We start from the raw sequence: 23,687 nt of genomic DNA on the forward strand, positions 1-23,687 counted from the left end.
CATTTAAACTTTGGTTTTCTCAGAATCATGCCTGAAGTTGTAGATGAAATGAAAGCTGTTTCATTAATGTCAATTCACATTTTCCCTGGCATTTTTTTTCAAGAAAAATGTTCATTATGTCAATGTATACAAACTGACCTGCAGTGTACATGGATAGTAATAGTCCGTCACCTTTTGTGTGACTTTGCTTTTAAAGATACTTTTAAATCTGTTTTTTTTTTATTCGTACGATGAACACTTCCCTTTCAAATAATAATATGCATGATATTTTGTCTGTCTTATAAACAAAATGTGCAGCTGTCCAATTTATGAAGAAGTCAATTCAAAGAGGCAAATTCAGTGCCACACGTGATATGGTCTGAAAATGGCCCAAGCTTGAGTATACAAGCTACTGTCAAGAAAAACAGCCAGAAATAGAGATATTTCCAGACTGCCCTTTCATTTGCTGCATTGTGTGAGGCATTCTCCAGCAGCCTTAGATCATGTAGGCTCATTTTTAACAGTTACTCTATGACTTTGAATTGATAATTGTTATACAGTCATCAATTTTCCATTCCTATTGTTGGTAGTTCTTTTGCCCACAGCTCTTGAGAATAAAGGCTACTGTCTTTAAAAATCTACCCCTAGCAACTAACCATAAATGTCAATCTCAAAAGCAAGAGTCAGGTCATTAATGCCTTAAATCCACCACTGTTTACTGCCATAAAAATCAACCTCAAAAAGCAACAGAGGTATAGACATTACAGACAATAAGAGGCAACTCCTCTTGAGACATAGGTCCTATTCAACTCATGACATTGGACCTTCTCTTGGACATTCTCTCAACAACTTTCAGCATTATGATTTCATTTGATTTAGGGCTTATTATCATACTGATCCCAAATTAGAGCTTGTATAACTTTATTCTGCAACTACTTAGATTACATACATTGAAAGATTTAAATTTAATGATTTGTAGTCGCTCAATTGCTCCTGCTTTTCATGGGTTGCTAAAAAGTTTTCAATTCTCCCATACTGACTGAAGGGTTGCTGAAAACTCCACCCACATTAAGTTTGTAGAAAGTTGATTGGCTTGAATAGCTTAGTGCTCTGCGGGGGTTGGGGGTGTGGCCAAGCCTGTTGCAGTTCCATAACAATGGTTTGCTGTGTGCAGTGAATGATGAGCACCACGATCGTAGACTTCTGTGGTGTATGCATGGAGCTACAGTGATTTCTCACTTACAATTGTGTACCATAATAGTCTACGTGTTGGCTTCTTGACGTCAGACTTACTAGAAGACAGAAGATTATTTGGACGCAATTCCTCCTGTGTGTATTTTGGAAGCACATGTAGTAAAGACAACATAAAGTGATTAACTTTTGACAGCTGAGATCGTCGTGTGAAATATATAAGCCACAGACTGCTGAAAGGATAACATTTGTTGTTTCTTCTCAGGTGTGCCACTAGTACCTTCAGCGTTGCAGTTGAGGAAGAATATTGAAGCATTAATAGGAAGGACATAGAAGAGAGATTCAAGAGCTGGTGCTGCCACAGAACCCCGTAGAGAAGGGTACTTTAGGGGGGTTGCCGCAGTGTGGAAACTTGGAAGAAAGACTGGGGATCACAGAGGCAGAATGAAGGTGCTTGGGTTGTTGGGTGTGTTATGTTTCCTTGTGGTAGCTGTCCACCCATCGTTGCAGCAAGTTGGCAGGTGAGTAGGATCACAAGTTTCTTGCGTATGTCAGTTAATTTGATGCAAGTGTAAACGAGAGTGTTAATGTTGGGTCACAGTGTAATAGTTTTGATTATTAAGATGGGGATGTTGTTTCTTGGAGTTGAATGATAACAATAATCTGAGAAAGGCCTCATGTCCAGTTCACTATGATGCTCTGTAGATACTTACTGTGACTGCTTTTATAATCTATTATTGATCATGACAGTATGCAGTGTTTCTAATAACGAAGTATCATCATAATTGTTTTCAAAAAAAAAACAACAACCAAAAACCAAACCTCTCCACAAACCAAACTGGTATGAATATGAATTGCATTATTGTATGAAGCTGCACCCAGTAGAGAGATAGATCTAGAAGAAGAGATATAGACAGAAAGGAAACTTTCAAAATCATACCTCTTTAAAAAAAAAAACCCCAAAACACACACTTTGGAAAGAAAGGAATTACAGTGAAGCCACAGATCTAGAAATATTCAATGAAATTAGGCACAGAAAGAAAGTTAATGCACATATGAAAGTTATACCAGTTGATGATGGTACAGTTCTATGTCTGTGTCAAAAATAAAACAAGCTCAAATGGCCACCTTACCATAATGTCACTTGTGTTGTATTTTTCTTGCGTGCCTTTTGACTTTAAAGTACAGTGTACTTGCACACACTGATTTAACCCTAGTTTAATTGATATTTCTTTTTCAACTAAGGGAACATTTTGATGTTTTTGATGCACCTTCTATGGGATCAAGGAAACGTGTTAGATGGGAAACCTAGTGACACTTTAGATAGTGCATGAAAGTATGAGGAGTCTTTAGACATGCTTTGATAGCAGGCATGTTTACCTGACTGATTTTCCTCAGTCCATCTCAGATAACACATGATGAATGACTAAAATTTATCAATTTCATAAACACACCACTTCCATGCTATGTATTGCATGTCAGATTTATTCAGATAGTTTCGATAATCTCTTGCTGTCATTGTGACCAACGTGACTTTGTGCTTAGGAAGCCTTCTCCTTCCACTGTACTTCCTATTTTCTGAGCACCTCCCTGATTATAGACAAAACCTGAGGATTCCTTACAATTGGGCGAGTCCAGTGAGTACATTTATCACAACTTCAGAAAGAAAATATGTTTTTTGTGGAACAGATTTAGAATCGATAAGCCCATCACTGCCAAGGAAAACACTGAAATAATATGAATAATGGATGACACGGTGTACAACTATCATGGCAGCACATAGTGGAATATTTACACTGATTACACACGTATCCCACAGATGGGACGGAAGTACTATTGTTCTTCAGAGATAAACCATCATACAATGGGGAAAGAATTTGCCCTGGGGCTTTGAAACGGAATTATATCCCCCACAGGCACGAGGAAATCAATACAATTGATTTATAGCATTGCTGGTTTATTCGTGTGCATGTTGTATGCATCATGTATTAATGTTAAACACTTACATTAGTTAAGTGTTTGTCTCTTCAAGGGTCTTATCGATAGGAACTTTATTGTTCTGATTTTGTGTTTCAGTTAACCTATCATGAAACAAGGTTTAAAACAGAATTAGCGTAAACTGGAATCTTCATTGAGTTTTTGAAGAATCTTCAGGCAGCCATCTTCACTAGTTTGCTTTTCTAGCTCCACAAGAATTTCCAATGACAAAAGTGGCATCATCTTTGATTTGGAAAGGAACCAAACGAATGAATAAAACTAAGATGCAACATGAAATTTTAGTCTTATATTTTTTTGATATCCTGTGTTTTGTATCAAAACATAGCTTGTATCCCATCTTAGTGTATTGGAGCCCAATTGCATAAAAAGTAGTTGTTGGTTGCATGTTAAGAAGATGATATAATTTTCCCTCAGCTAGAAGATAGCGTTGTTCGGTAAAATCTCTTGTTTTTACTGGCTAGTATTCTCAACTTTTCTTGAAAGCCAACCTGTAGGATTTGCTATCAATGATTACAGTAGGTAGACCTATAGGTGAATACAGCTGGTATTGTTTCTTTCCTCTTTGATTCTACAGAAATTAAAGGGAGATTTTAAAAAGCAGTACTCTTTTTTTTGTGGATAGTAAGTGCCTTGTTTATTCTGTTGGCTGAACATTTTGAAACCAGTTCATAAATATGGGATGATTCACAGGATGAGAAATCTTAACTTTAAATAATTGACAAAAGACTGGTTGACTGAACTGGACTGTTTAGTGAAGTTTAACTTGTTTGAAAGATGTGTTTAAGATGTGTTCCCCCCTCTTATTTATGGTCTATGGTCACACAAATTGATTTTTCCCCCAAATTTTCACAGGGAGGAGCATGTCAAAGCAGTAGTATTTTTATCATTGAACAGCTCTTGCGACACTGCTGTATTCTACTCTTACAACACCGCTATATGAATTCTACTCTGTTTTCTTCATTTTCTAGCCATGCTCACATTTCTCATTTCTTTGTAAACTTGGTTTTCATACTGCCTCCTATGTATGTTTCTATTATCAGCCGACCTCAATTGACCTTTACCGTCTCCACTCCATGTGGAACAGATAGAGGGTTCACAGAGGGTGTCCTGGTAACCTTCTGTTTCTGGTTCCCACCAAAATCCACCTGTTTTCTCAGACTTGCCAACTGTTACCTCTTCATCATCTATTTGATTTTCTCTTTTATGGGGAATGTAGTGATTTCCACAGTTCAGCTTTCGGCTGAAATCACATCAATGCCAGTGGGAGGCACTTGAGATGTTCATTTATGGGATGCAAATAACTGATTGAAGTGTGTGTGTGTTTTCCTCCATTCTTTGAGGAGAGCACTGCATATTGTTTCAAACAAAAGGAAGCATTAGAACCTTTCTGTACTATTAAAGGACAAGTCCACCTTCATATACATAATTGATTGTCCGATTATATATAATTGATTGTCCGATTTTCCTCGAACTCTCACTGATGTCTTCTTCTATTATTGCTGCATTCACTCAACCCACATGTCTATGAAGGTGAACTTGTCCTTTAAGTATGGAGAACTTTTACTGTTATTTGAAGGGTTGTTTTTCAAGGGCTTTATTCAAAGGGTTATTTGCACCCCAGAGCAGAGTTTACCATGAGCTCAACTCTTCAATTTGCTTGCTTGTCATTGGCTGCTTTTACTTTTTGGTCAAGGACGGAGAACTTTTAACATTGTGAAGGGTTAAAGTGAGCATTTTGATTAAAACATGTTTGGATTTGAAATAATGTAAAAGCCACTGATTTTTTTTTTTTAAATATAGTAATATAGTAAAGCAAGCAAATGAGGCTACATTTAACATGACAATAAGAAAGGAAGAAAATAGAATATGAACAGTTAGCTTTTAAAATGTGTTGTATAGGAGAGAATTATTCAAAATGTGCCAGTTGATATTCCTCTTGCGTAGTTTACACTTTAACCCATTGAGGACGGTTTGATTTTGCTACAGCACGCATTTCCCATAGACACCTGCCCGAGTATACTCGGGACTCGTCCTCAACGGGTTAAGGTTTGAAGCCAGAAGATTTCCTACAGAACAAATAATAGATTCTAGGAATAACAGGGAGAGGAGCTAATAGGTTGGACAAGTGAGGCTTCAGTCATAAAAGGTAACAGTAATATGCTTACTTTATTAACCTCATGGTTGAATCTGTATTGCATTTTCTGTGTTTGGCCTTTTTGGTTTTATCTGTCCAAGTAGGCCTATTGATGGGTTTTCTCCCCCTTAAAAAAGTAAATAAAAGGGACAGTTACACCAGCTAGGGTGAGCTTTGTTCATACAAGAGGAGTGATGATACATGGTAATATGGCTAGGACAGATGATTTAACCTTGCCTCGGGCCATTCCATTGACCAACCTTTCCAATATTCTTCTCCTTTGTGTAACTAATACCCGGCTTTAGTTTGAGCAAGAAAGAGTTTGGAAAACTGAGTAAACGTTTTATTGCAGTGTGGTGTGCGTAAAGGCCTTTTATTGGAGGATATAGTACTTTTTTTCCCCCAAATGTCTAGCCTGTCTGTGTTCCCACCACTCCACAGAGCAGAACCAGTCCCACTGAGGAGGTACGAGGCAAGCATTGTATTGTGTTTCTCAATGGGGTACCCCTCATTCAGCTGCAACACTAGCCTGATGCAGCTAGAACAGTCTGTAGTCTGTGATTTGTGGACACTGACAGCATGGGGCACTCAGAAAATTGACTTTGCGGCGAATTTCAAAAGAATTCATTGAATTGTGGCTTTACAGCAAACTACAGTCTGTCACTCCAGTGAAAAGTTATAGAAGTATTTCACTTTCTGAATAGATACAATGGATAGGAAATACTCCAATTGACAAAACCTTGAAAGTTGATACCACCATATGAAGCTGGTATGCAAGTTCTTGTACTGCTGGGTTACTTTCCTGTCTTCAGTACATATAGCTGTTCTGTTCTTTAGTGTAATTTGCTGAATCAATAAGCATAGATTTAGTATCTGTAAACTCTTTTTTTAGAATAGCATATAAGAGCACTGGTAATCGTGTTGAATGATAAAATCACCTGAAACCTTTGTATTTAAAGGCCTTGAGTGAGATTTGGTCTATTTTTTATTTTAAAAAAATACAGATGTATTTCCTCTTTTCAGTGCCAAGGAAAAATATTTGTAGACTTTTGAAGCAAAATCCATCAGTTCATGTATGTATTAAAAAATAAAAAATTAATGAACATTTCTTCTAGTTTATAGTTAAAGGCATGTAGGCCTTTAAAGATAAAAAAAAGGTTTAGTGAGTTACTCATGAAAGAAAAAAAAACATAACAGAATGGCACTCTGACATAAAAACTTGTTACATTTCAGAAATTTAGATGCATTCTACCTTGAGACAAGTATGCTATAACTGTTTGTATTAAAAAGCAAAAAACCTCCATTAATCATTCATTGATGTTTACAAGTTTTTGGTTTGTTCTAATTTTCATACAACACAGTATTCAAAGCAACTTCAGCAAAGTTCCATATAGTTCTTTGTTAATCATGATTTAGCAAAATCTTTCCTCACATTTTTCAACAACATCTGTGGAATTACCAATGTCATTTCATAGTATGTTGTTACAGTTAATCAGATTTGTGTGATTTTCCATTCCTCTATAATACAATGTAATACAAGTTTGAAGAGAAGAATACCATACATGCATGACTGTGGTATTTGTATCCCCAGTATTCTGTTCAGCTCAGTGATAAGTGAAGCGTGATCTTGTAGTATTTGTCTGGATCAGCATGAATAGGTGCTTACTAATTACAGTAGCATGCACAGATTTTATCTACCAAGTTAAGTTTGCTTTTAGTGTCCTCCAATGCCAATCCTGACAGATCTGACACAGTGTTCCCATGAGAAATACTTCTTTGCTTGCTGATCACTCCCATGGTATAATGTGTGGATATCCGTCTTGCATGCTTCTTTGCACTTATCAAGACATTAGCCATTACTGTCTTTCTCTTGTTGTGTTTCATTGTGACATGGTATGAAGAATTATTACAACCACAACTTTCTGTTTCATGTCGAGTGCCTGTATCATGTTTTTCTAGCCAGAGACAAACTTAAAGGGGATTTCCAGTGCACTTGAAAGTTAGTCTGAAAAGAAGGAGTAAAATTTTGTAGCACAACTATGAAAATTTGATCAATATGGGATGAAACTATAAAGGAGGTTATGACATTTTGAAATTTTACTTGTCTTTCAGAAAACAGTTCTTGAACAATGAACATGAATGCAAATGGTGAAATGATGATGTCATCCCCTCACAACTTCTCATATAGTTTGTACCTGAAATTTTGACATTTCCAGTTTTTCATTCAAATGCTATTATGCCCAAGTCTCAACTCCTGATTTTCAGACATATCTTTCGAGAACTTTATTGTTCTGAAGTTTTTCAACCAGGAATAACATCATGCGCCTTGAGCACTCTACAGAATTGATTTTGCAATATTTCAATAATAGAAACATTTGATTTCATCATTTTTTTTTTTTTTTTTTTTGGGGGGGGGGGCATGGTCATTTGAAAATTGTGAGGTGATAACATCATCAGCTCACTCATTTGCATATTTAAATCTACTGCAGAAATGAGTGAAACCCCACAATTTCATAACTTCCATAATTTTTATCTGATTTTGATCAAGTTTTTACTGTTGAACTCATAAGGTTTTACTCTTTCTTATCAGACTAACTTATAATTGGACCTGAATTCCTCTTTAGATGTGAGACCACTTGTAACTTTTAAGGCCATGAATATGACCATATTTAGTATTTTCTGTCTCAGTATAGTTTCTCCAGTATTTGATGCAAGCTTACCAAGCTATCTGTTAGCAAATCACGTGTACACTTTTGTATCACTTTTTTTTTTTTGGGGGGGGGGGAGGGGGAGGGGTTTGTCAGGTAGAAGGTAGTGAAGGTCAGGGTCAAAGGTTGTGCAAACTCTGTGTTATCAATCTTCCAGCAAAAGTCAACAGTCAACAAATTTTCATTAAATTTATTTTTTTTAAAGTGACACTTTAAAAAAAAAAGAAAAGAAAATGAAAGCAACTGAAGCTCAGTGAAACGGTACAAAATCAGATACATGTAATCCACAGTATGATTACGCTTGATTGCTGCTCTCTAATCTTCTACATTTTATGGGCATCTGTATGTTTGGTAACTAGTATAAATGGTTTGGTGATTCTTTTTCTTTATATATAAGTTTACAGAGACTACAGTTTCTTTATTGACAGTGACATAGCATCTTTTGTGTATATATGTGTGACTTGATATAAGGGTCTGCACTTTATGAGGGTATCTATAGAAATTGTATCTCTCTTGAGGGTTTATCAAGAACAGATTGTGTTTATGTACCATTAGAATTACCAGGTACAATTCAGTTGTACCTGATAATTCTGATGGTACACAAACACAATCCTTAGAATAGAAGGGAAATTGTAGAAAGGAATTGAAATCAATGGGCCAAGGCAAAGGCATCATGATCATGTGGGGGAAACTTGAACATCATAAAGAAAACCAGAAATTTTTTACCACAATATGCATAATGAGAAATGTTTTATCACTTTCGTTTGCCACTGAACTCATATTTTGGCAAATAGCTTAAACTGCTGAACTTGGCTCAAATCAGAACTTTTAGAGGCCTGTTATGATTTCAACCAATGGTAGTCATACAACATAAAGTCTATGAGTATGTCAGAAGATACATTTTGACTTGTGTTTTTCCCCTTCCAGTATGATATGAAATGGACCTAATTTTGCCTCTCAGATACTGCTTCACAATATTGCATGTCAGGCACCTGCTATGAATGAGTTGATTCATAGTAACTCATGACTGCTTGTGTATTATTTTTTTACCCCAGGGAAAAGATCGTCATCACTGCTCCTAATGTATTCAGGGTGGGGGTGAACGAGACCGTCACAGTGGCTGTGTTCAACACCAATGAAGACATCTCAGTAACGATTTACTTGGAGGAACGAGAACAGAGCTTAGCATGGCCATACTCGTCTTCAACCGTTACAGTAAGACATGGTGAGTCAGACTTTTAAAAAAATCACAGTATTAAGAGCCAGTATGTGTATCTTGTAATGAGTTTGGCTTTTACTTCCAAATCCCCCACACCATCAAAAAAGTTATATGGAAGCCTCTTTGATTTCCTCTTGCTATGAGTTGTTGTAACTTTGAAATAGATACCCAATAGTAGAGGAGCATCACCTTGTATGAGAAGTCTACAATGTGCAGGGGTTAATGTAATATCAGAGCTCTCAGATACCAGCTACAGTTGTAAGTGATGAAACCTAATGCAAGGCGCAGAGGGATTTGGCAGTTGCTTTGTGAAGAACCGATGTTCTGAAGAGAGCAAACTGTAGGAGAAGATGAAGGTCAATTTAATTTTGAGGAAGTAGGTCTGGGTTGCTGCTTCTTTGCCTTCTGCAAATCATACTGCAGAGAGAGGAGCACCTGGTAGCTGAGAGGATCCCTAGAGTAGATTGGGGAAATGTCAGAGGTGGGCTCCCACCTCATAGTTCTGGTAGGACAGCTCTCTGATGTCAAATGGTCGCTTTTTTGCTGCAATCTCTGTATGACTCCACTAGTATTTCATTCTTGAATAGCACATAGGCTTGAAGATATGCTTGTGTTGATTTGATTTTACTGGTCTCTAAAATTAATTGTAATAATGCCACATTGTTGGTACACACTTTTACCTGTTCTTTCTTTAATGCATAATTACCCAGTAGTCTGTTACCAACAAAGAATGAAAAAAAAAACCCAACTTTTTAAATAAAGAAGCAGAGCAATGTTTATTCGTGCATTTAATAGTTTGTTTGACAATATCACACTTTTCAAGGCATAAAATTATTGAAGTTGCATTAAAAATGAATAGTACTATTGAGAGAATGTTCTGATTAAAGTAACAACAAGAAGAAGCCAAAGGTCAGCTTAAATGAAAAAAAAAAAAAAAAATGAATGAAAGCTGATAAATTATGAAATATGAAAGCAGGACTAGTTGAATATATTGTAATCCAGTAAGTTGCAGGAGCATAGCTACAAAAGAGAAGAAAAACTCTGTATAACTTGTGAAATACATTATAGGGCCTACACATTTGTACATAACAAAATGAATGACTAAATTTGGAAATATAATTCAGTATCTCCAAGAAATTGGTCTTTTAATTTTGGTGTAAAGCAAACTTGATTTGATTAACATCAGTGTAGAGAGTGATGGGCCTTGCATTCAGTTGATGGTGTTGAAACACTTCATATTTTTATGAAATCATGGGGCCAATCTCTCATGTGGCTGCTCTGAGGATCCCCCTCCCACTCACATGTTTGAGGATTATTAAGTACATTCTTGAAGAATACTGAAAGAATAACTTGCTCGATTTTAAGACTGAAATCTTGCCTTTTGGCACGTAGATTTGTCAAATTCCATGGCTGCCTCGCAAAAGGTCATTTTGGTTAACCCAGCCTAGTAGCAGAGAATTCTGCATAGAATTGTGTCTGTGCAGAAATCACAGGGCCAAATCACAAAAATAAACATTTTTCGGCATGTTTTAAATTGAATTACATTTTGCCAATGACGTCAATTGGTGTGAGGACTCTCGGAAACTAGGAACTTCTGGAGGCTAGCTGAATTTCTGTAGTTCTCCAAGAATGATTCACGTTTGCCCTAGAAACAAGAATGATCTTTATTCCCGTGATTTTTCGTATCCTTATCCAAAACCAGATAATTGTACTTGAGACCTATTTGCATGTAAGGTCTCAGTGATGACATCTAAATTTGTTTAATGGTGAGTGTCCTTTTTTATTTTTATTTTATTTTTTTAATTGAAGTCAGTGCATGACTTTTTGTTCAGTTAGCACTGTACAATTCCAAATTTGGTTTATTTCCAATTGATGATTTTTTTTCTCCTTCTATTTTTTTATTTTGCTTGTGAAAAGTTGTTACTTGTCTTTTATTATGAGACATAATTTAATGTTGATCATCCTCAATGAATTGGAAGATTAGATATTTAGTACTGTTTAAAGTTCAAATATGACCAGAACTGAAAGTAATTACCTATGTATTTTGATATCCAACAAATATTACTGAACATGTGTGTGTATGTGTGCATCATTGTGTAAGGGAGCCTGCAGGGCACATTTTTCATGATGTAAATACATTTTTGACAGGGATAGAACATAGCATGTTTAATGAGTTTTCATGTATTTAGTAATATAATGGTATTGTCATCTCACTACAAGATGGAAAAGAAAAATATCATCCTTGAAATGGGATACAATAATCATAAATCTGGTATGCACATGGGGGGGGGGGGGGAGTGGTGTCTTTATTGTATCCAGCAGATCTGATCTTTTGAAAGACCCCCTGTCTCCCTGTGCAAATTAGGGCTAAGTACTCCTTTCTTAGAAACCCTTTTGAATGAATTTGGGTCTATTGGTTGTTTGGTCTGATTTGTGTGCTTAAATTCCTTGACTTGGTGAAAGAAATCTTCAGCAGTTTCAGGTTTTGGAATGTGAACCCCCTACCCCCCCCCCCCCCCCCAAAAAAAAAAAAAAAAAATCCCTAAAACTGGAGGGGAAAAAGTTTGCCCGTATCGGAGTATGTGATTGTGATTGATGCATGTACTGCATGTTAAAGTATTAAAACATCAAATACATAAGTGTATACTGCATCATGTTGATTCTTTATTGGTTTTTGTTTATTCTTCTCCCACCCCCAAGGATCACCCGTAACCACCACAGTCAAGGTGGAGCCAGAGCACATGCCTGCCCAGCAGGAGAATGGCGAGCAGTACGTCTACTTGGTGGCAAGATCCACTGATCTCAATAACTTCCAGGAGGAGAAGCAGATCCTAGTAAGCTCCAGGGCAGGATATCTTCTGGTGCAGACGGACAAACCAATCTATACCCCAAACCAAGAAGGTTAGAAATCTCCACCTATTGATGCGGAATGGAAGAAAAGGAAGCTTTGTTGTAATCACTTTGGGACCACCAAAAAGGAGGAACCCATATGCACACTGTGCAAGTGCTATGGATTAAAATCTTTCTTTGAAATTTTCCAACAAGAGTACTGGTCCTCCCTTAAAATGAAGAAAGGGTTTTATTATTTACCCCGAGTGCTGTAATTGCATATTTACCTATTCCCCCATCTAATTTACCCTTTAAAGTATATAATGTCAAGTAGTTTCCTTATTTGAGGCCACTTGAAAAAACTCAGTGTCGACAAAGAAATGTAGACATCTGCAGGAAGAAAAAACACATTGAACGAACTGTCATTCACCAGCATGTGCGTTACGTGTTGAGGACGGGCTGATTTTCCTACAACACATAGGCCTATTTCTCATCGTATAGACACTTGCTGGAGTATACTCTAGAGTCGTCCTCAGCTGGGTTAAAAGTGGCTTCTGTGAACTTTTACCGTGTGGAAAATGAATTCAGAATTTGAAAATATCTGTTACCAAATGAGGTGATCTAGGAAGATTTGCGCTGTGCTTTGACGCAGTACAGGGCACAACACCTTTCCACCCCTACCTGACTGTGGTGCAGCCCATCTGCTTTTCAGATTGACATCGTCTTCTGAAAAGTGTGGAAATATGTTAAATGATTTATTATGGCACATTGGATTGCGATGGTGAAATGTTTTTGAGTTTGTTTTTTTTTGTTGTCAATCTCAGTGAATTGTTTTTATGGTGGTACTGTCCCTGAAAAAGAAAATAACGATAAAAACAAACAAAATATGGAGAGGAGGCAGGGAGGGATAAAAAAGAAATAGATAAATAAAGAGAGAGAGAGAGAGAAAAAAAAAAGATTAGCTGAGAAAGGAATGATTTTCTATTAAAGCATAAAGGGTATTATAGCAGTGGGGAAATCCAACATCTGCCTGTCAGGGTCGTGGGGTCAAACACAGTTGTTAAGGTGCAGATGTGCAGAGCAAGTGTGTGTGAACACCGGTTTGGCCGACAGGAAGAATGTGTAGCCTGTCCGTCTGGAAAGATAATGTAATGGACGCCAACATTAGATTGGAGGTGCTCAATAGTCTGCATGGGAAAGTCCCCCTGTGAAATAGCAAGAAATAGCAAGAAAAACACAGTAGTTTTCTTTGTCGGGTTAAGATTTTACAAAATTTTAGTTTTCAGTGGAATGTCAGTTTTCAGTGGAGCAAGGATTTGTTCAAACAGTCTTCTGACTACTCACCTAGGTGAACCAAACATTCTCTTGGTAGTCGCCAGATGATAAAAACTTTTACTTTTACAAAGTATGATGTCTTGGGACATGGAGGAAAGGCATTCTTTCAGACTGTTATGTAAATATTTGTTCCCACATCCCAGAGGTAAGGTGTTTGTGCCATTTCTCTTGCCTGCCTCATGTGAAGCATAAACTGGCTTCAAGCCAACTCTCAGAAACCCCAGACTGCATTCTACCAGGTGGAAAATATGTGCTTTGTGAAAACTGTTCTAAAGTGATCAAGTGTTTCTAGGTACATTTGTTCAGATAATTTGAAATATCCAGTATGCTCCTTTAAATGGCATTAAGTAGGGAAAAAATGTGTGGTAGAGATCAAGTGCATTTTATTTTCTGATGAATACACCGTTTTACTGTGATGATATTGTGGTAAATGTATGCAGTCCTAATTCTGTGTGGTCATGAAACTGGACTAACATTCAAATACCAACCCCACATGGGACCAGATCAGTTTCCCACATTATGTGGTTACTTTGAACTAGTACAAGTGTGACCAACCTTGGTGTGTCATGTTGCCGGCTACCTTGACTCCCGGATTCTGGTTGTTTCCAGTCATGTGATTTGAATGGGAAGGATGTTGATTGGTTGAATGAAAGGGAGCGGGTGCTATGGTATGGTAGTGTAACTGATTGGTTGAGATGAGAAGAAATGAGAATGGGATTCACTAATGCATGATGATGATGATTGTGATGGTAGCAACAAATTTGTGAACAAAGAAAGTTACTTCATAAAGACATCTGATTACTTCAAAACTATAAAACATTGATACATATTGGAAAATAGAGTTCAAGCAACACAGTTTTCAGTTTTAAAGGAGGGTCTCATGTTAGTATATAGAATCTTTTGCTGCAGTGGTGTGTAATTTGTTCAAAAGTGCAAGTTTTCAGAAATTTTACATCCGTATTTGAACGTTGCATGAGCGTTTCCGTGAATGCAGTGTAACCAAAGACTCAATAATGGCCTCCAGCACTCTTTCCATGGAATCTATACGTAAGTGTAGTCTGAGAGTCTTCGTGTATCCATTGTAGATTAGCAGGAGAATATGCAGTGGTTAAATTAAATGCCGGTAATCGTGCTGGTGAGAGGGAGATTTGAATTCAATAGCCATGCTTTTGTGTGCCTGCCAACAAGTCAGATTGGTCGGACTGTTCCACTGGTTACTAGTGTTGTTCCCCTTTGAGCTTAAATCACCCGAAATATTGAAGGAGGAGGGGGGTAGGATTTAGTTAAGTTGGAAGGGACAGGCATCCTTAAAAGACACGCTTGACATTAGTCTGTGATTGTATGATACCATTTACACTCATATATTAGGAGTATGATTATAAGCATAAGGAGCAGACTTATAAATACAATTGTACAAGACCTTTTCAGCAATTTACATCTTAAGTACTACTGTCAATTCATTTGTTCTCATTGTTGCCGTGGCGATACATGGACTGTTGATAGCTAGTTGGAAACTGCTCAAGAAATGTTTGTATCCTCATGCTATTTGTGAAGTGAACTTTGATAGATGGAGAGGACCAATGGGATTAGTGCAAATGGGATTATAACAAGCTGGATTATAACCAAGTGGAATTAGAACCAAGTGGTGTTAAACCGCAATACCCTAGGGGTTGTTGAGAGGAATGCTCCTAGGAAGCATCTCTCAGTGTGGATTTGTTGATCCCTCCATGAGGGTTAGGTGTCGAGCAGCCTTATTTTTTCATTGTGATTGGGTCCATGTCACTGTGACCCTGTAGACAAGAATGCAAGTGTGATGGGACCTGGTCTGATGAACACATTGAAAAGGGGGATTAAAAGCCACTGAGGAAATGCATAGTGATGAGGCTACAGCAGGGCCATGTTTCAGGAATGCATGGTCATTCCTTTTCACTGTTTTATATTGTATTCCATTGTAAAATGGACATGCCTGGTTTGTAGGTTTTTGACATCACAACAGAGCTCTGTGTTGTCAAGGTATGATATCCCAGGAAAAGTTGACAGTATCATGACAGATGCATCTATCTACTGTTATGACACTTTGATACTTCCTAGATGCCATAGTATATTCCTTCTGAAATAGCAATGATAAATTGCATTTAAGTAGTGCATAATACAAATGTTTCTTAGCACTTGTGAAGATGTAAATAAAGCACATTTCTTGTTTAAAGACATATATTTGATTAACACAAAAGATACTTCAGTCATTCATTGAAGGTCAGATCTTTGACTGAAATAGTTGACGACATAGGATCTACACCAGTGTGATTGCAATTTATTAGAAAGCATGTAATTGCAATTTGATTTTAAACTCTTGAATAATGTTTAAGTTTTGTAGACACAGTGTGAACCTTCAGGTGACATTTTGTTTTGGGCTGATGCGACTCACAAAGTTTAGTTTGATAGGAAAAGCATGATGTTGCATTGTGAAATTTTGTAAACATTTCTTGAATGACGTTTGAATTCTTTGTAGGTGATATTTTGTGTACGTGACTCCAGAAGTTTATTTTGATAGTAAACCTGTTATTTCTGTAAGACTGCCTGGGCTGACCCCTTGACTCTGACAAATTTCTGATTTAGTTCCCATCCTAGTTCTGTGTCACTGCTCCAGTTTTGCATGAAGGTATAAACAAGTCTAGTATCCTCTCTCTACTGGACATTTTCATAATGGCAAACGGAAGTAAGTATGCAAGTGTATCAATTACTTAGAATCCAGTGACTAGTTTACTGACCTTTCTGGCAACAATTAGTTCAAGTAAAATCCGTTGCAAAGGCAATTACAACTGCAATACTTATACTTACGAATTAAAAGTATTCCAGTAAGCACATTACAAAGTGTAGATTGCAGATGTGAGAGAGATTCAGTGATGAAAAGGCAGAGAAATCAATAGATAGATAATTGATAAATTGAAGGAAAAAGAGAAAGATATAGAGCGGAAGAGAGAGGAAGGAAGCAGTTGGGGTATTATATTACCTTTTGTTTTTAATACTTCCTCTTTGTGTTTACATGAGGAAGTGATAAAGCTCGTATTCCGGTGACCAATCAGACATGACAGGGAGCGTGGATCTACTCTTTCTGTTGCTGTCCTGTTCAGGTTACAACAATCATTGCTGTCTTTGTCACAGAAATTAGCAAATGTGTCCTGTGTTTGTTTGTCTTGAATATGGCTACCAGTATCCATCATGAGTACACTGCTCAGTTTGTGCTTTAAACTGTAATTTCCAGTACTTTATACCATTCGTTTTTATGGAAAATATGAATATGTCAGTTGGTGCATTGCTGTTTGTGAAAGCTCATAAAATGAACAGTTTGAATCCACTGCTTTTGCCGCATATCACTCTGACCATCAAGAATTAGCCTTCAAGAGTTGACCATCAAGGATTAGTCCACTTTGATACCAGGAGGTAAACAGGATATATGGTCACTGTTGTCAACATTGTCAGTGATATACAATGTATGTATGTTTATATGAAGATGCTATCAGCAATCTTATTCAGCCCCTGGTTTTACTATACAACTGTATGTGTTTACATGGTCAGTACTTTGAAATAAGTCATCAGGGTACGATCAAATTGTATCAAATTGATCAAATTTAAGCCTAAGATCTTAATGTGTAGACTGGACACATACTGAATTTTTTTTTCATCAATGCCAGCTGAAGGGATAGGCTACTTTAAAGTATTTAAATTCCACCTTGTTTTCTTGATTATTTTTTTTTTTAATTCTGCTGTCTTCCCTCTTGATTTCCTCACACTTTTGCCCCATCTTCTTTCCATCTGTGTGTACATATCGTAGGCATCTCACTTTTTTACTTCATGCTCTAGTCACTCACACTGTTAGATCTGTCTGTCCATTTCTCCCTCTCACACTTGTTCACCTTATAGTCTCCTTTTTGTCTTTCCCCCATTTTCCATTTCTACCTCCCACTAATACAAGCACACACATTAAATCCAGCTAGAAAGCCTCCTCCTACTCTCCCTCCCTTTTATCCCAGTCACATGACTCGTTCCTCACTTTCCCCTCAGCTCTCTTGTCTGTCATGGGCCTCACTGCCTGCTTCATGGCCTGCCTCTGTGCCGACCCTCTCTCCCTGTTCCGAAAATTATGTTGCATGTATCGTCAGACAGGACCACATGATTGGCGTGGGAGACAGTGATGTCACAGGTGCTTAACTGTTCCGCCTGCCTGGCAGTGGAGCGCGATTCCTGTGCCCCCTCTTAGCTGCGCAACATCAATATTCTGTAGCCCCACAGTCTTCCTTTGTTGCTGGTTTAGGGGCACATCTTCCAGTCTCCTGTGTTTAAAGAGGTCACATGGTTGAAGCGCTCTCACTGTCAAGGTCATGACCCCGTAGTAGAATGTGTTCTGATTACTGGGTGGTATTTCTCCTATATATCAGTCTCTCTCCACCCCCTTTCTCTTTCTTCTTTAATAGGCCTACAAGGCATTTCCCCTTGAATCAGAGAGCATAATGTAGATTTTGTTTTTATTTTTGATGTGGAAAGTTACATAGGGTGCTCACTCAAAGTGGCTTTGTATGGTGTGCTGTACTGCACAAAGCATATAAATGTACTAGTGGTGATGATTGCAGCCACCCACTCTTTCATGTTTTATGTGCTAATGACTATCACAGTGGAGGAAATTGAATTTCATCCACACCTAATTACTTGCCTTCTGAGAATAAGGCAAGGTAATAAACCATTCAGTCAATCGACCGATCAATCAATCAATCAATCAATCAATCAATCAATCAATCAATCAATCAATCAATCAATCAATCAATCAATCAATCAATCAATCAATCAATCAATCAATCAATCAATCAATCAATCAATCAATCAATCAATCAATCAATCAATCAATCAAGGTTCAGTCACAAATTCCACTGATATTCATTGAAGTAGGTACTGATACACCTAATTACACCACAAGGGCGTTCAGTACTTGTGATAATTAGTACTAATAAAGAAAAAAATGATGTATTGAGTGCACTTGAATGTGTGTACAGATGTAGTTCATTTTTTTTTTTTTGAACTCACTATTTGTACCTCAGTTATTATTTTTCTCCTGTTCTTCATTTCATGAAATTCAGGGGTATACCCAAGTAAAGACAAAGTGAAACATAATGAAAATAGATCTTCACATTCCATGTTGTCTGTGGCATAATGTTATCAATCTCTGCCATTGACTTTCAGTTTCATTTTCAAAGAAATAAGATTATAAGCAATATAAAGGGTGTGTACAGTTCTGGTCGAGGTGAGGATTTAGCATTTAACGTTTTGTGAGAAATTCGGAAACCACTCTATGGGATGTCAAAGAGCATGCAATTCTAAGGGGTATCAAAAGTTTATTTGATGAAAATCGGTTTTGAAATGGCTGAGATATCCAAAAACAATGTGAAACAAAGAGATCCTAATAAAAGGCGTGGCCTTTCACCTTTATCATTATCACTTCTTTTGGATATTTCAGCCATTTCAAAACCGATTTTCATCAAATAAACGTTGAATCCTTCTTAAAATAACATGCTCTTTCATATTTCATAAGAGGTATCTCATTATCTCAATTAGGAATGTTCAAAACATGAATCCCCACCTCAACCAGTACTGTACAGTCCCTTTAAAGAGAAAAAGTAGTTAGGAAGATACATGGATTTTATCATGCACGTTGTGTTAGAGGAAGACATAGTACCCCAGAAGGTGACTTCATTTCTGTGGCATGGGTAGTACCAGTGGTAATACATTCAAGCATGTTTACAGGGATTTACAGGGAAAATTGTTGTGTAGGACCTTGGATAGAATTCGTAGGACCTTGGATAGGATTCTTTGTGCAGACTGCTGTGATCTATGTAGCAGAGATCCACATACTGCAGGTGTGAATGTATAACATGGAAGGCACAGAATTCAGGTTGCTTTTTTGTCTTGTTCTTCATGATTACATTTGTACATGTTGGCATGACAAATGCTACTAGTGTGAACATAGTAACCGTAACTTCTCGCTATGTGATGCCTCCTAACATTCATAGGGAATGGTTGCATTGTCTTCCTTCCCATAAATTTAATTTCCAGAATCTGGGTGCCTGACTTACCCTCTGACCTCTTAATTCATATATCATGTCCATTGGGATTCTTTTCCTCAAACCCTCCCCTCCCCTACTTTGTTTCCTCTAGATTTTTACACTCCTCTTAACTCATTCAGGACCAGAAACCTCCATAAGTTGTGACTTGTGCAAAGTTCAATTGTATCTGCATTCTGGCATTATATATCCGAAAATCTTTGTCAATGTTTATATTTCTTTGTCCAGCAATGAAGAGAGTAATTAATTCCATTGGATCAGTATTTCAAGGTACAACTGGAAATTACATGAATTAAGAATCTTGTTACTGGCTCTGGAGATTAGTCTATTTTCTAGTTGTTACGGTTTATATGGTGGAGTCTTTGATCAAACCTTTCAAGTTTGCCAGGAAAAGCATGTGACTAACAATGTCTTTTTCTCTGTCTGTCATTCCAGTGAAGATACGTGTGGTGGCAGTTGACCAAGAAATGAGGCCTTCTTCTGAGCTGGTAAGTCTGGAAAAATGTTTTCGTAGTGATTAAACTACAATTGTAGTAGAGGGTTCAAGAAGAACATGTCACTACAATTTTGTTTGTCTTCTCACAAAGCGCATTTCTCCTTTTGCAGGGAGATTGGGTTGACATGATGCACCCACAACAGCATTATAGCATGCTACTCTTTTTTCAGTGGTGGTGTTACCAAGCTGGAAGGGGTGGTTCTAGCAGCCAGATAGCCAGAGAACATTTTTTTTTTTTTTTTTTTTTTTTTGGGGGGGGGAGGGGCATTAAGTCATGTCAAAGCACAAACAGGATAAGGTTGTATCTGTACAATTATGTCAGAATATTCTTGCTGTCAACTGTGGAAGGTTTGCATTTATTTTTTCATTTGTTCAAAGCAAAAGTAAAAAAAAAGAAAAAAGAAATTGCAATATGATGAAATTTTGATGTGGCTAGAAACCACTGTCTTGATTCAGAGAAATGTGACATGGTAAAACTGTGCCGCTGAAGGGGAAGAAATGGGATTGTCCCCAACATGTTGAGTATGGTCTGCGGTAGCAGGTGCATGGTAAGGTGATCTTTAGATTGATGTGTAAATCTATTTCCAGGCGCAGACGTAGGAGTTATACAGTTACTGGGTACCACTGGGGTACTTAACTATAACATGTACTCAGAACTTTCAGTCAGTCATATTCAAATTTTGCAAAGCAGGGGTGTGCAGAAGGGACTTGATTGCACACTGTATCCTTTCAATAATATTTAAACATGATTGTAGTTCTCTTGATTAGGAAATTATGTATATTTCAAAATAATCCTTTTCTGTATATCAATGTGTATCCAACAATATGCAAAAGGAAAAAAAAAGAAAAAAAAATAGTGAAAATTTCAGTAAAACTGAGGGAAATTGGGATAAAATGTTTAACCTGTGGAGAACGAGTCCCGAGTATACTCGGGCAGGTGTCTATGGGAAATGCGTGTTGTAGCAAAATCAGCCAGTCCTCAACGGGTTAAACTTTAGTTAATTTCATGTCCCCCACTTTCTGGATGTCAATTCATCAACAATATTTGATGTTACAGTAATGTAACTATCCAGAATATGTCAAAATGAGTACCAATGTATACAAATTTCCCCTTTTCCATGGGAACTATACTTTCACTCATTAATTCACTGGACATTAAGATAAAAATTTCCAATCTGAATCTGAAAATGCAAATTGGGACAATCTTTTCTTTTTAATTCATTAGAATCATTCTGTTTGTATGGTTTCTGATGTATGCTTGTCCATTGCTTTACATTTGCCCATTTTCTTTTATACTGATCTTGAAGTGAGGAAGTAAAACTTTGTAATATTCAACAATTTTCACAATTTTACAGGCCTTTGAGGCATTCAAGAGCTTGACTGTGTTGATTGTCTCTAACTGGTTGAATAGGTCATTGATTATTCTTGGAACCAAGGAGTCTGTGGAATAATTTGCATTTTTCTGGTGATGTTTGTAACTTTTAACAATAGCCAGTAGATGTGTTTAATATTCTTAAAAAAAACAACAACAAACCCCCCCAAAACAAAAACAAAACAACAACAACAACAACAACAACAACAAAAAACCTTCATGCACTAGTACCGAACTATGATGAAATATGTAATGAATGGTAGTAGAGTGAATGGATTAAAGGGAAAGATGAGCGTCAATGCTACAGTAACTCAGTTGGTCAATTAAGGCTTTGGAAAAGAATTCAATCTAGTTTTTGTTGAAAATGAATGAGAAATTGTGGAGCAATGGCTGATAGACGGTAGTAGCTTTGGAGATGATTTGGGATAGTCTTAAATTCATTCATGTACCATTACTGCAAGTGTCCATATCATATGTATATGTAGACAAATAACACAAATTTCACCAGGGAACAGTTGAATAGAGATTGCTCTTGAAATTTTACATTAGTACTATGTGGGGCACTAGTGCTTATTTTATCATTTTTTTTTTGTCTAATTGCATTTGGTGAATAAATGTGTAGAAAATGTTGTAGACGAATCTTGTTTGAGATGGCTTCTTTGTGAGAAGAATGTTCAGTGGAATGTTCAGTCTTGCATATCAATTGTTGTCAATTCTAAACTGTAGTGATCTTCTCCTTGAGATACATGATGCAAGTTGCTCACTGCTGATAAATGGAGTCAACTGTGCTCGAAAGGAGCCCAGACAGCGTGGGGGCTGTGTCGCGCAATGTCTGCTCGTAGCATTGATAGTCAGTCAACCAGGCGAGCGTCTTGGCTTTTCAGCGCAGCTTCACTGGCGGCAACAATCTCCCATTTGCCTCCATGAAGGATGCCATCCAAACATAGTTACCTGCAGCTGTGGAACTCCTGTTTGTGCTCTGGGGCATGTCTAAGTCAGGACATACAATGCACATAATATCTGTGTGTCCCTCTGCCATGGTCTCAGGTGCCCCTGAAATGTGGATTAACCTGTCATCTCTATGCAGTGTGTCACCTCAACATGCTCGTTAAAATCGGTCTAGTCATTGGAACGAGAAGGGGGGGGGGGGGGTTGGGGAGAGGTATGTGAGAAAAGTTTCATCAACTCAAACAAGTGTTTTCCTGAACTCTCTCCTCTCAGTAGCAAAGAGATATGAGAGAAAGTCAGTAAATTAGCAGGTCTGCTCATTAGTGGCTTAAAGGCTATGTATGTTGACAACACGTGCAATGTAATGAGCAAGAGCTGTTCAGAGAGGGTGTCATATTTCTCTGGAGTGTGACTGAGTAGTTGTGGAGGAGCAACTGTGTCCACTCAAAGACTAGAAATTAATGTCTGTGATATCCTATGCCATGGTCCTACTCGTTGAGTTCATCAAGGGTGCAGACTTGGTGCAGAACGTCATGCCTATCAGTGCATGCATGCTAACTTCTGTCGAGCAGAGTGCTGCTGGGTCTGTGGGGTCGGGGAAATAAGCGCCGGTGGTCCATTGATGACTGTTTGATGAAAGTGCAAGCATGTATGATCATATGCCCCTGTCATGTCTCTGTTTAGAAAGCTGTGATCACAGGCTTTTTTCGTTCCCGAGGGCCTACAGACTGTTGCCACTACTCTGCCACAGTTGCTGAAATTTGTGTAGGCAATTGTGCACACTGGATTCATTTGCGCAGTAAATTGTAGGCCCATATATATTCTCATGACCCAACTCATTCCGTATCAGTAGTCTTTTTGAGTATTAGTTTCAAGTAAAATGTTTTTGAAGATCATACATGTGTTTTGAATCAGAGATGATGGATGTTCAGTTGTAAATATAAGAACCTATATTTCTGTTCAACCTTGCCCATTAAAGATGTAGACCTAGTTCAGGAAATGTTTTCTCGTAGGCAGAGACACAGGATTGCATGTGATGACCAATTTATGATGATTTATGGATGAAACATCGTTGAAATGCGACTTAAATTTCCTTTTCTGTTGGGGGGGGGGGGGGAGTGCAGGAGCTGTGGTTGTCACCCACTATAGGTCTGTCTATAATCTGTGCTGCTTTTCTCTTTCATGTGTAGACAATTTTATTTATACAGTGTACCAATAGAATTACCAAGACAATCCTTTTGAACAACTTTGAACAAAAGAGATTAGGCACAGTCTCTGCTTTTTTCCTATCACACATGCTGTTTTGCTTGTTTCTGTGTGATATGGAGGATGCTTTGGGCATTGTCAGTCTCATGTTTTGCCACATGA

The 23,687-nt window shown here is 37.6% G+C and overlaps 1 protein-coding gene across 1 annotated transcript in view; it reads left to right on the top strand.

The window, feature by feature from the left end:
* The first annotated feature begins 1,281 nt into the window (after positions 1 to 1,281).
* Positions 1,282 to 23,687, top strand: part of LOC140240686 (complement C3-like) — an 81,732-nt gene continuing 59,326 nt past the window's right edge. The window contains exons 1-4 of the mRNA XM_072320441.1: positions 1,282 to 1,691; positions 9,066 to 9,235; positions 11,930 to 12,130; positions 19,939 to 19,991. Of these exons, the coding sequence (XP_072176542.1) occupies positions 1,615 to 1,691; positions 9,066 to 9,235; positions 11,930 to 12,130; positions 19,939 to 19,991 (501 nt within the window). The 5' untranslated portion in view covers positions 1,282 to 1,614. The remainder of the gene's footprint in view (positions 1,692 to 9,065; positions 9,236 to 11,929; positions 12,131 to 19,938; positions 19,992 to 23,687) is intronic.

This window comes from Diadema setosum, chromosome 17 (assembly GCF_964275005.1).
Source record: "Diadema setosum chromosome 17, eeDiaSeto1, whole genome shotgun sequence".
NCBI classification, from domain to species: Eukaryota; Metazoa; Echinodermata; class Echinoidea; order Diadematoida; family Diadematidae; genus Diadema; species Diadema setosum.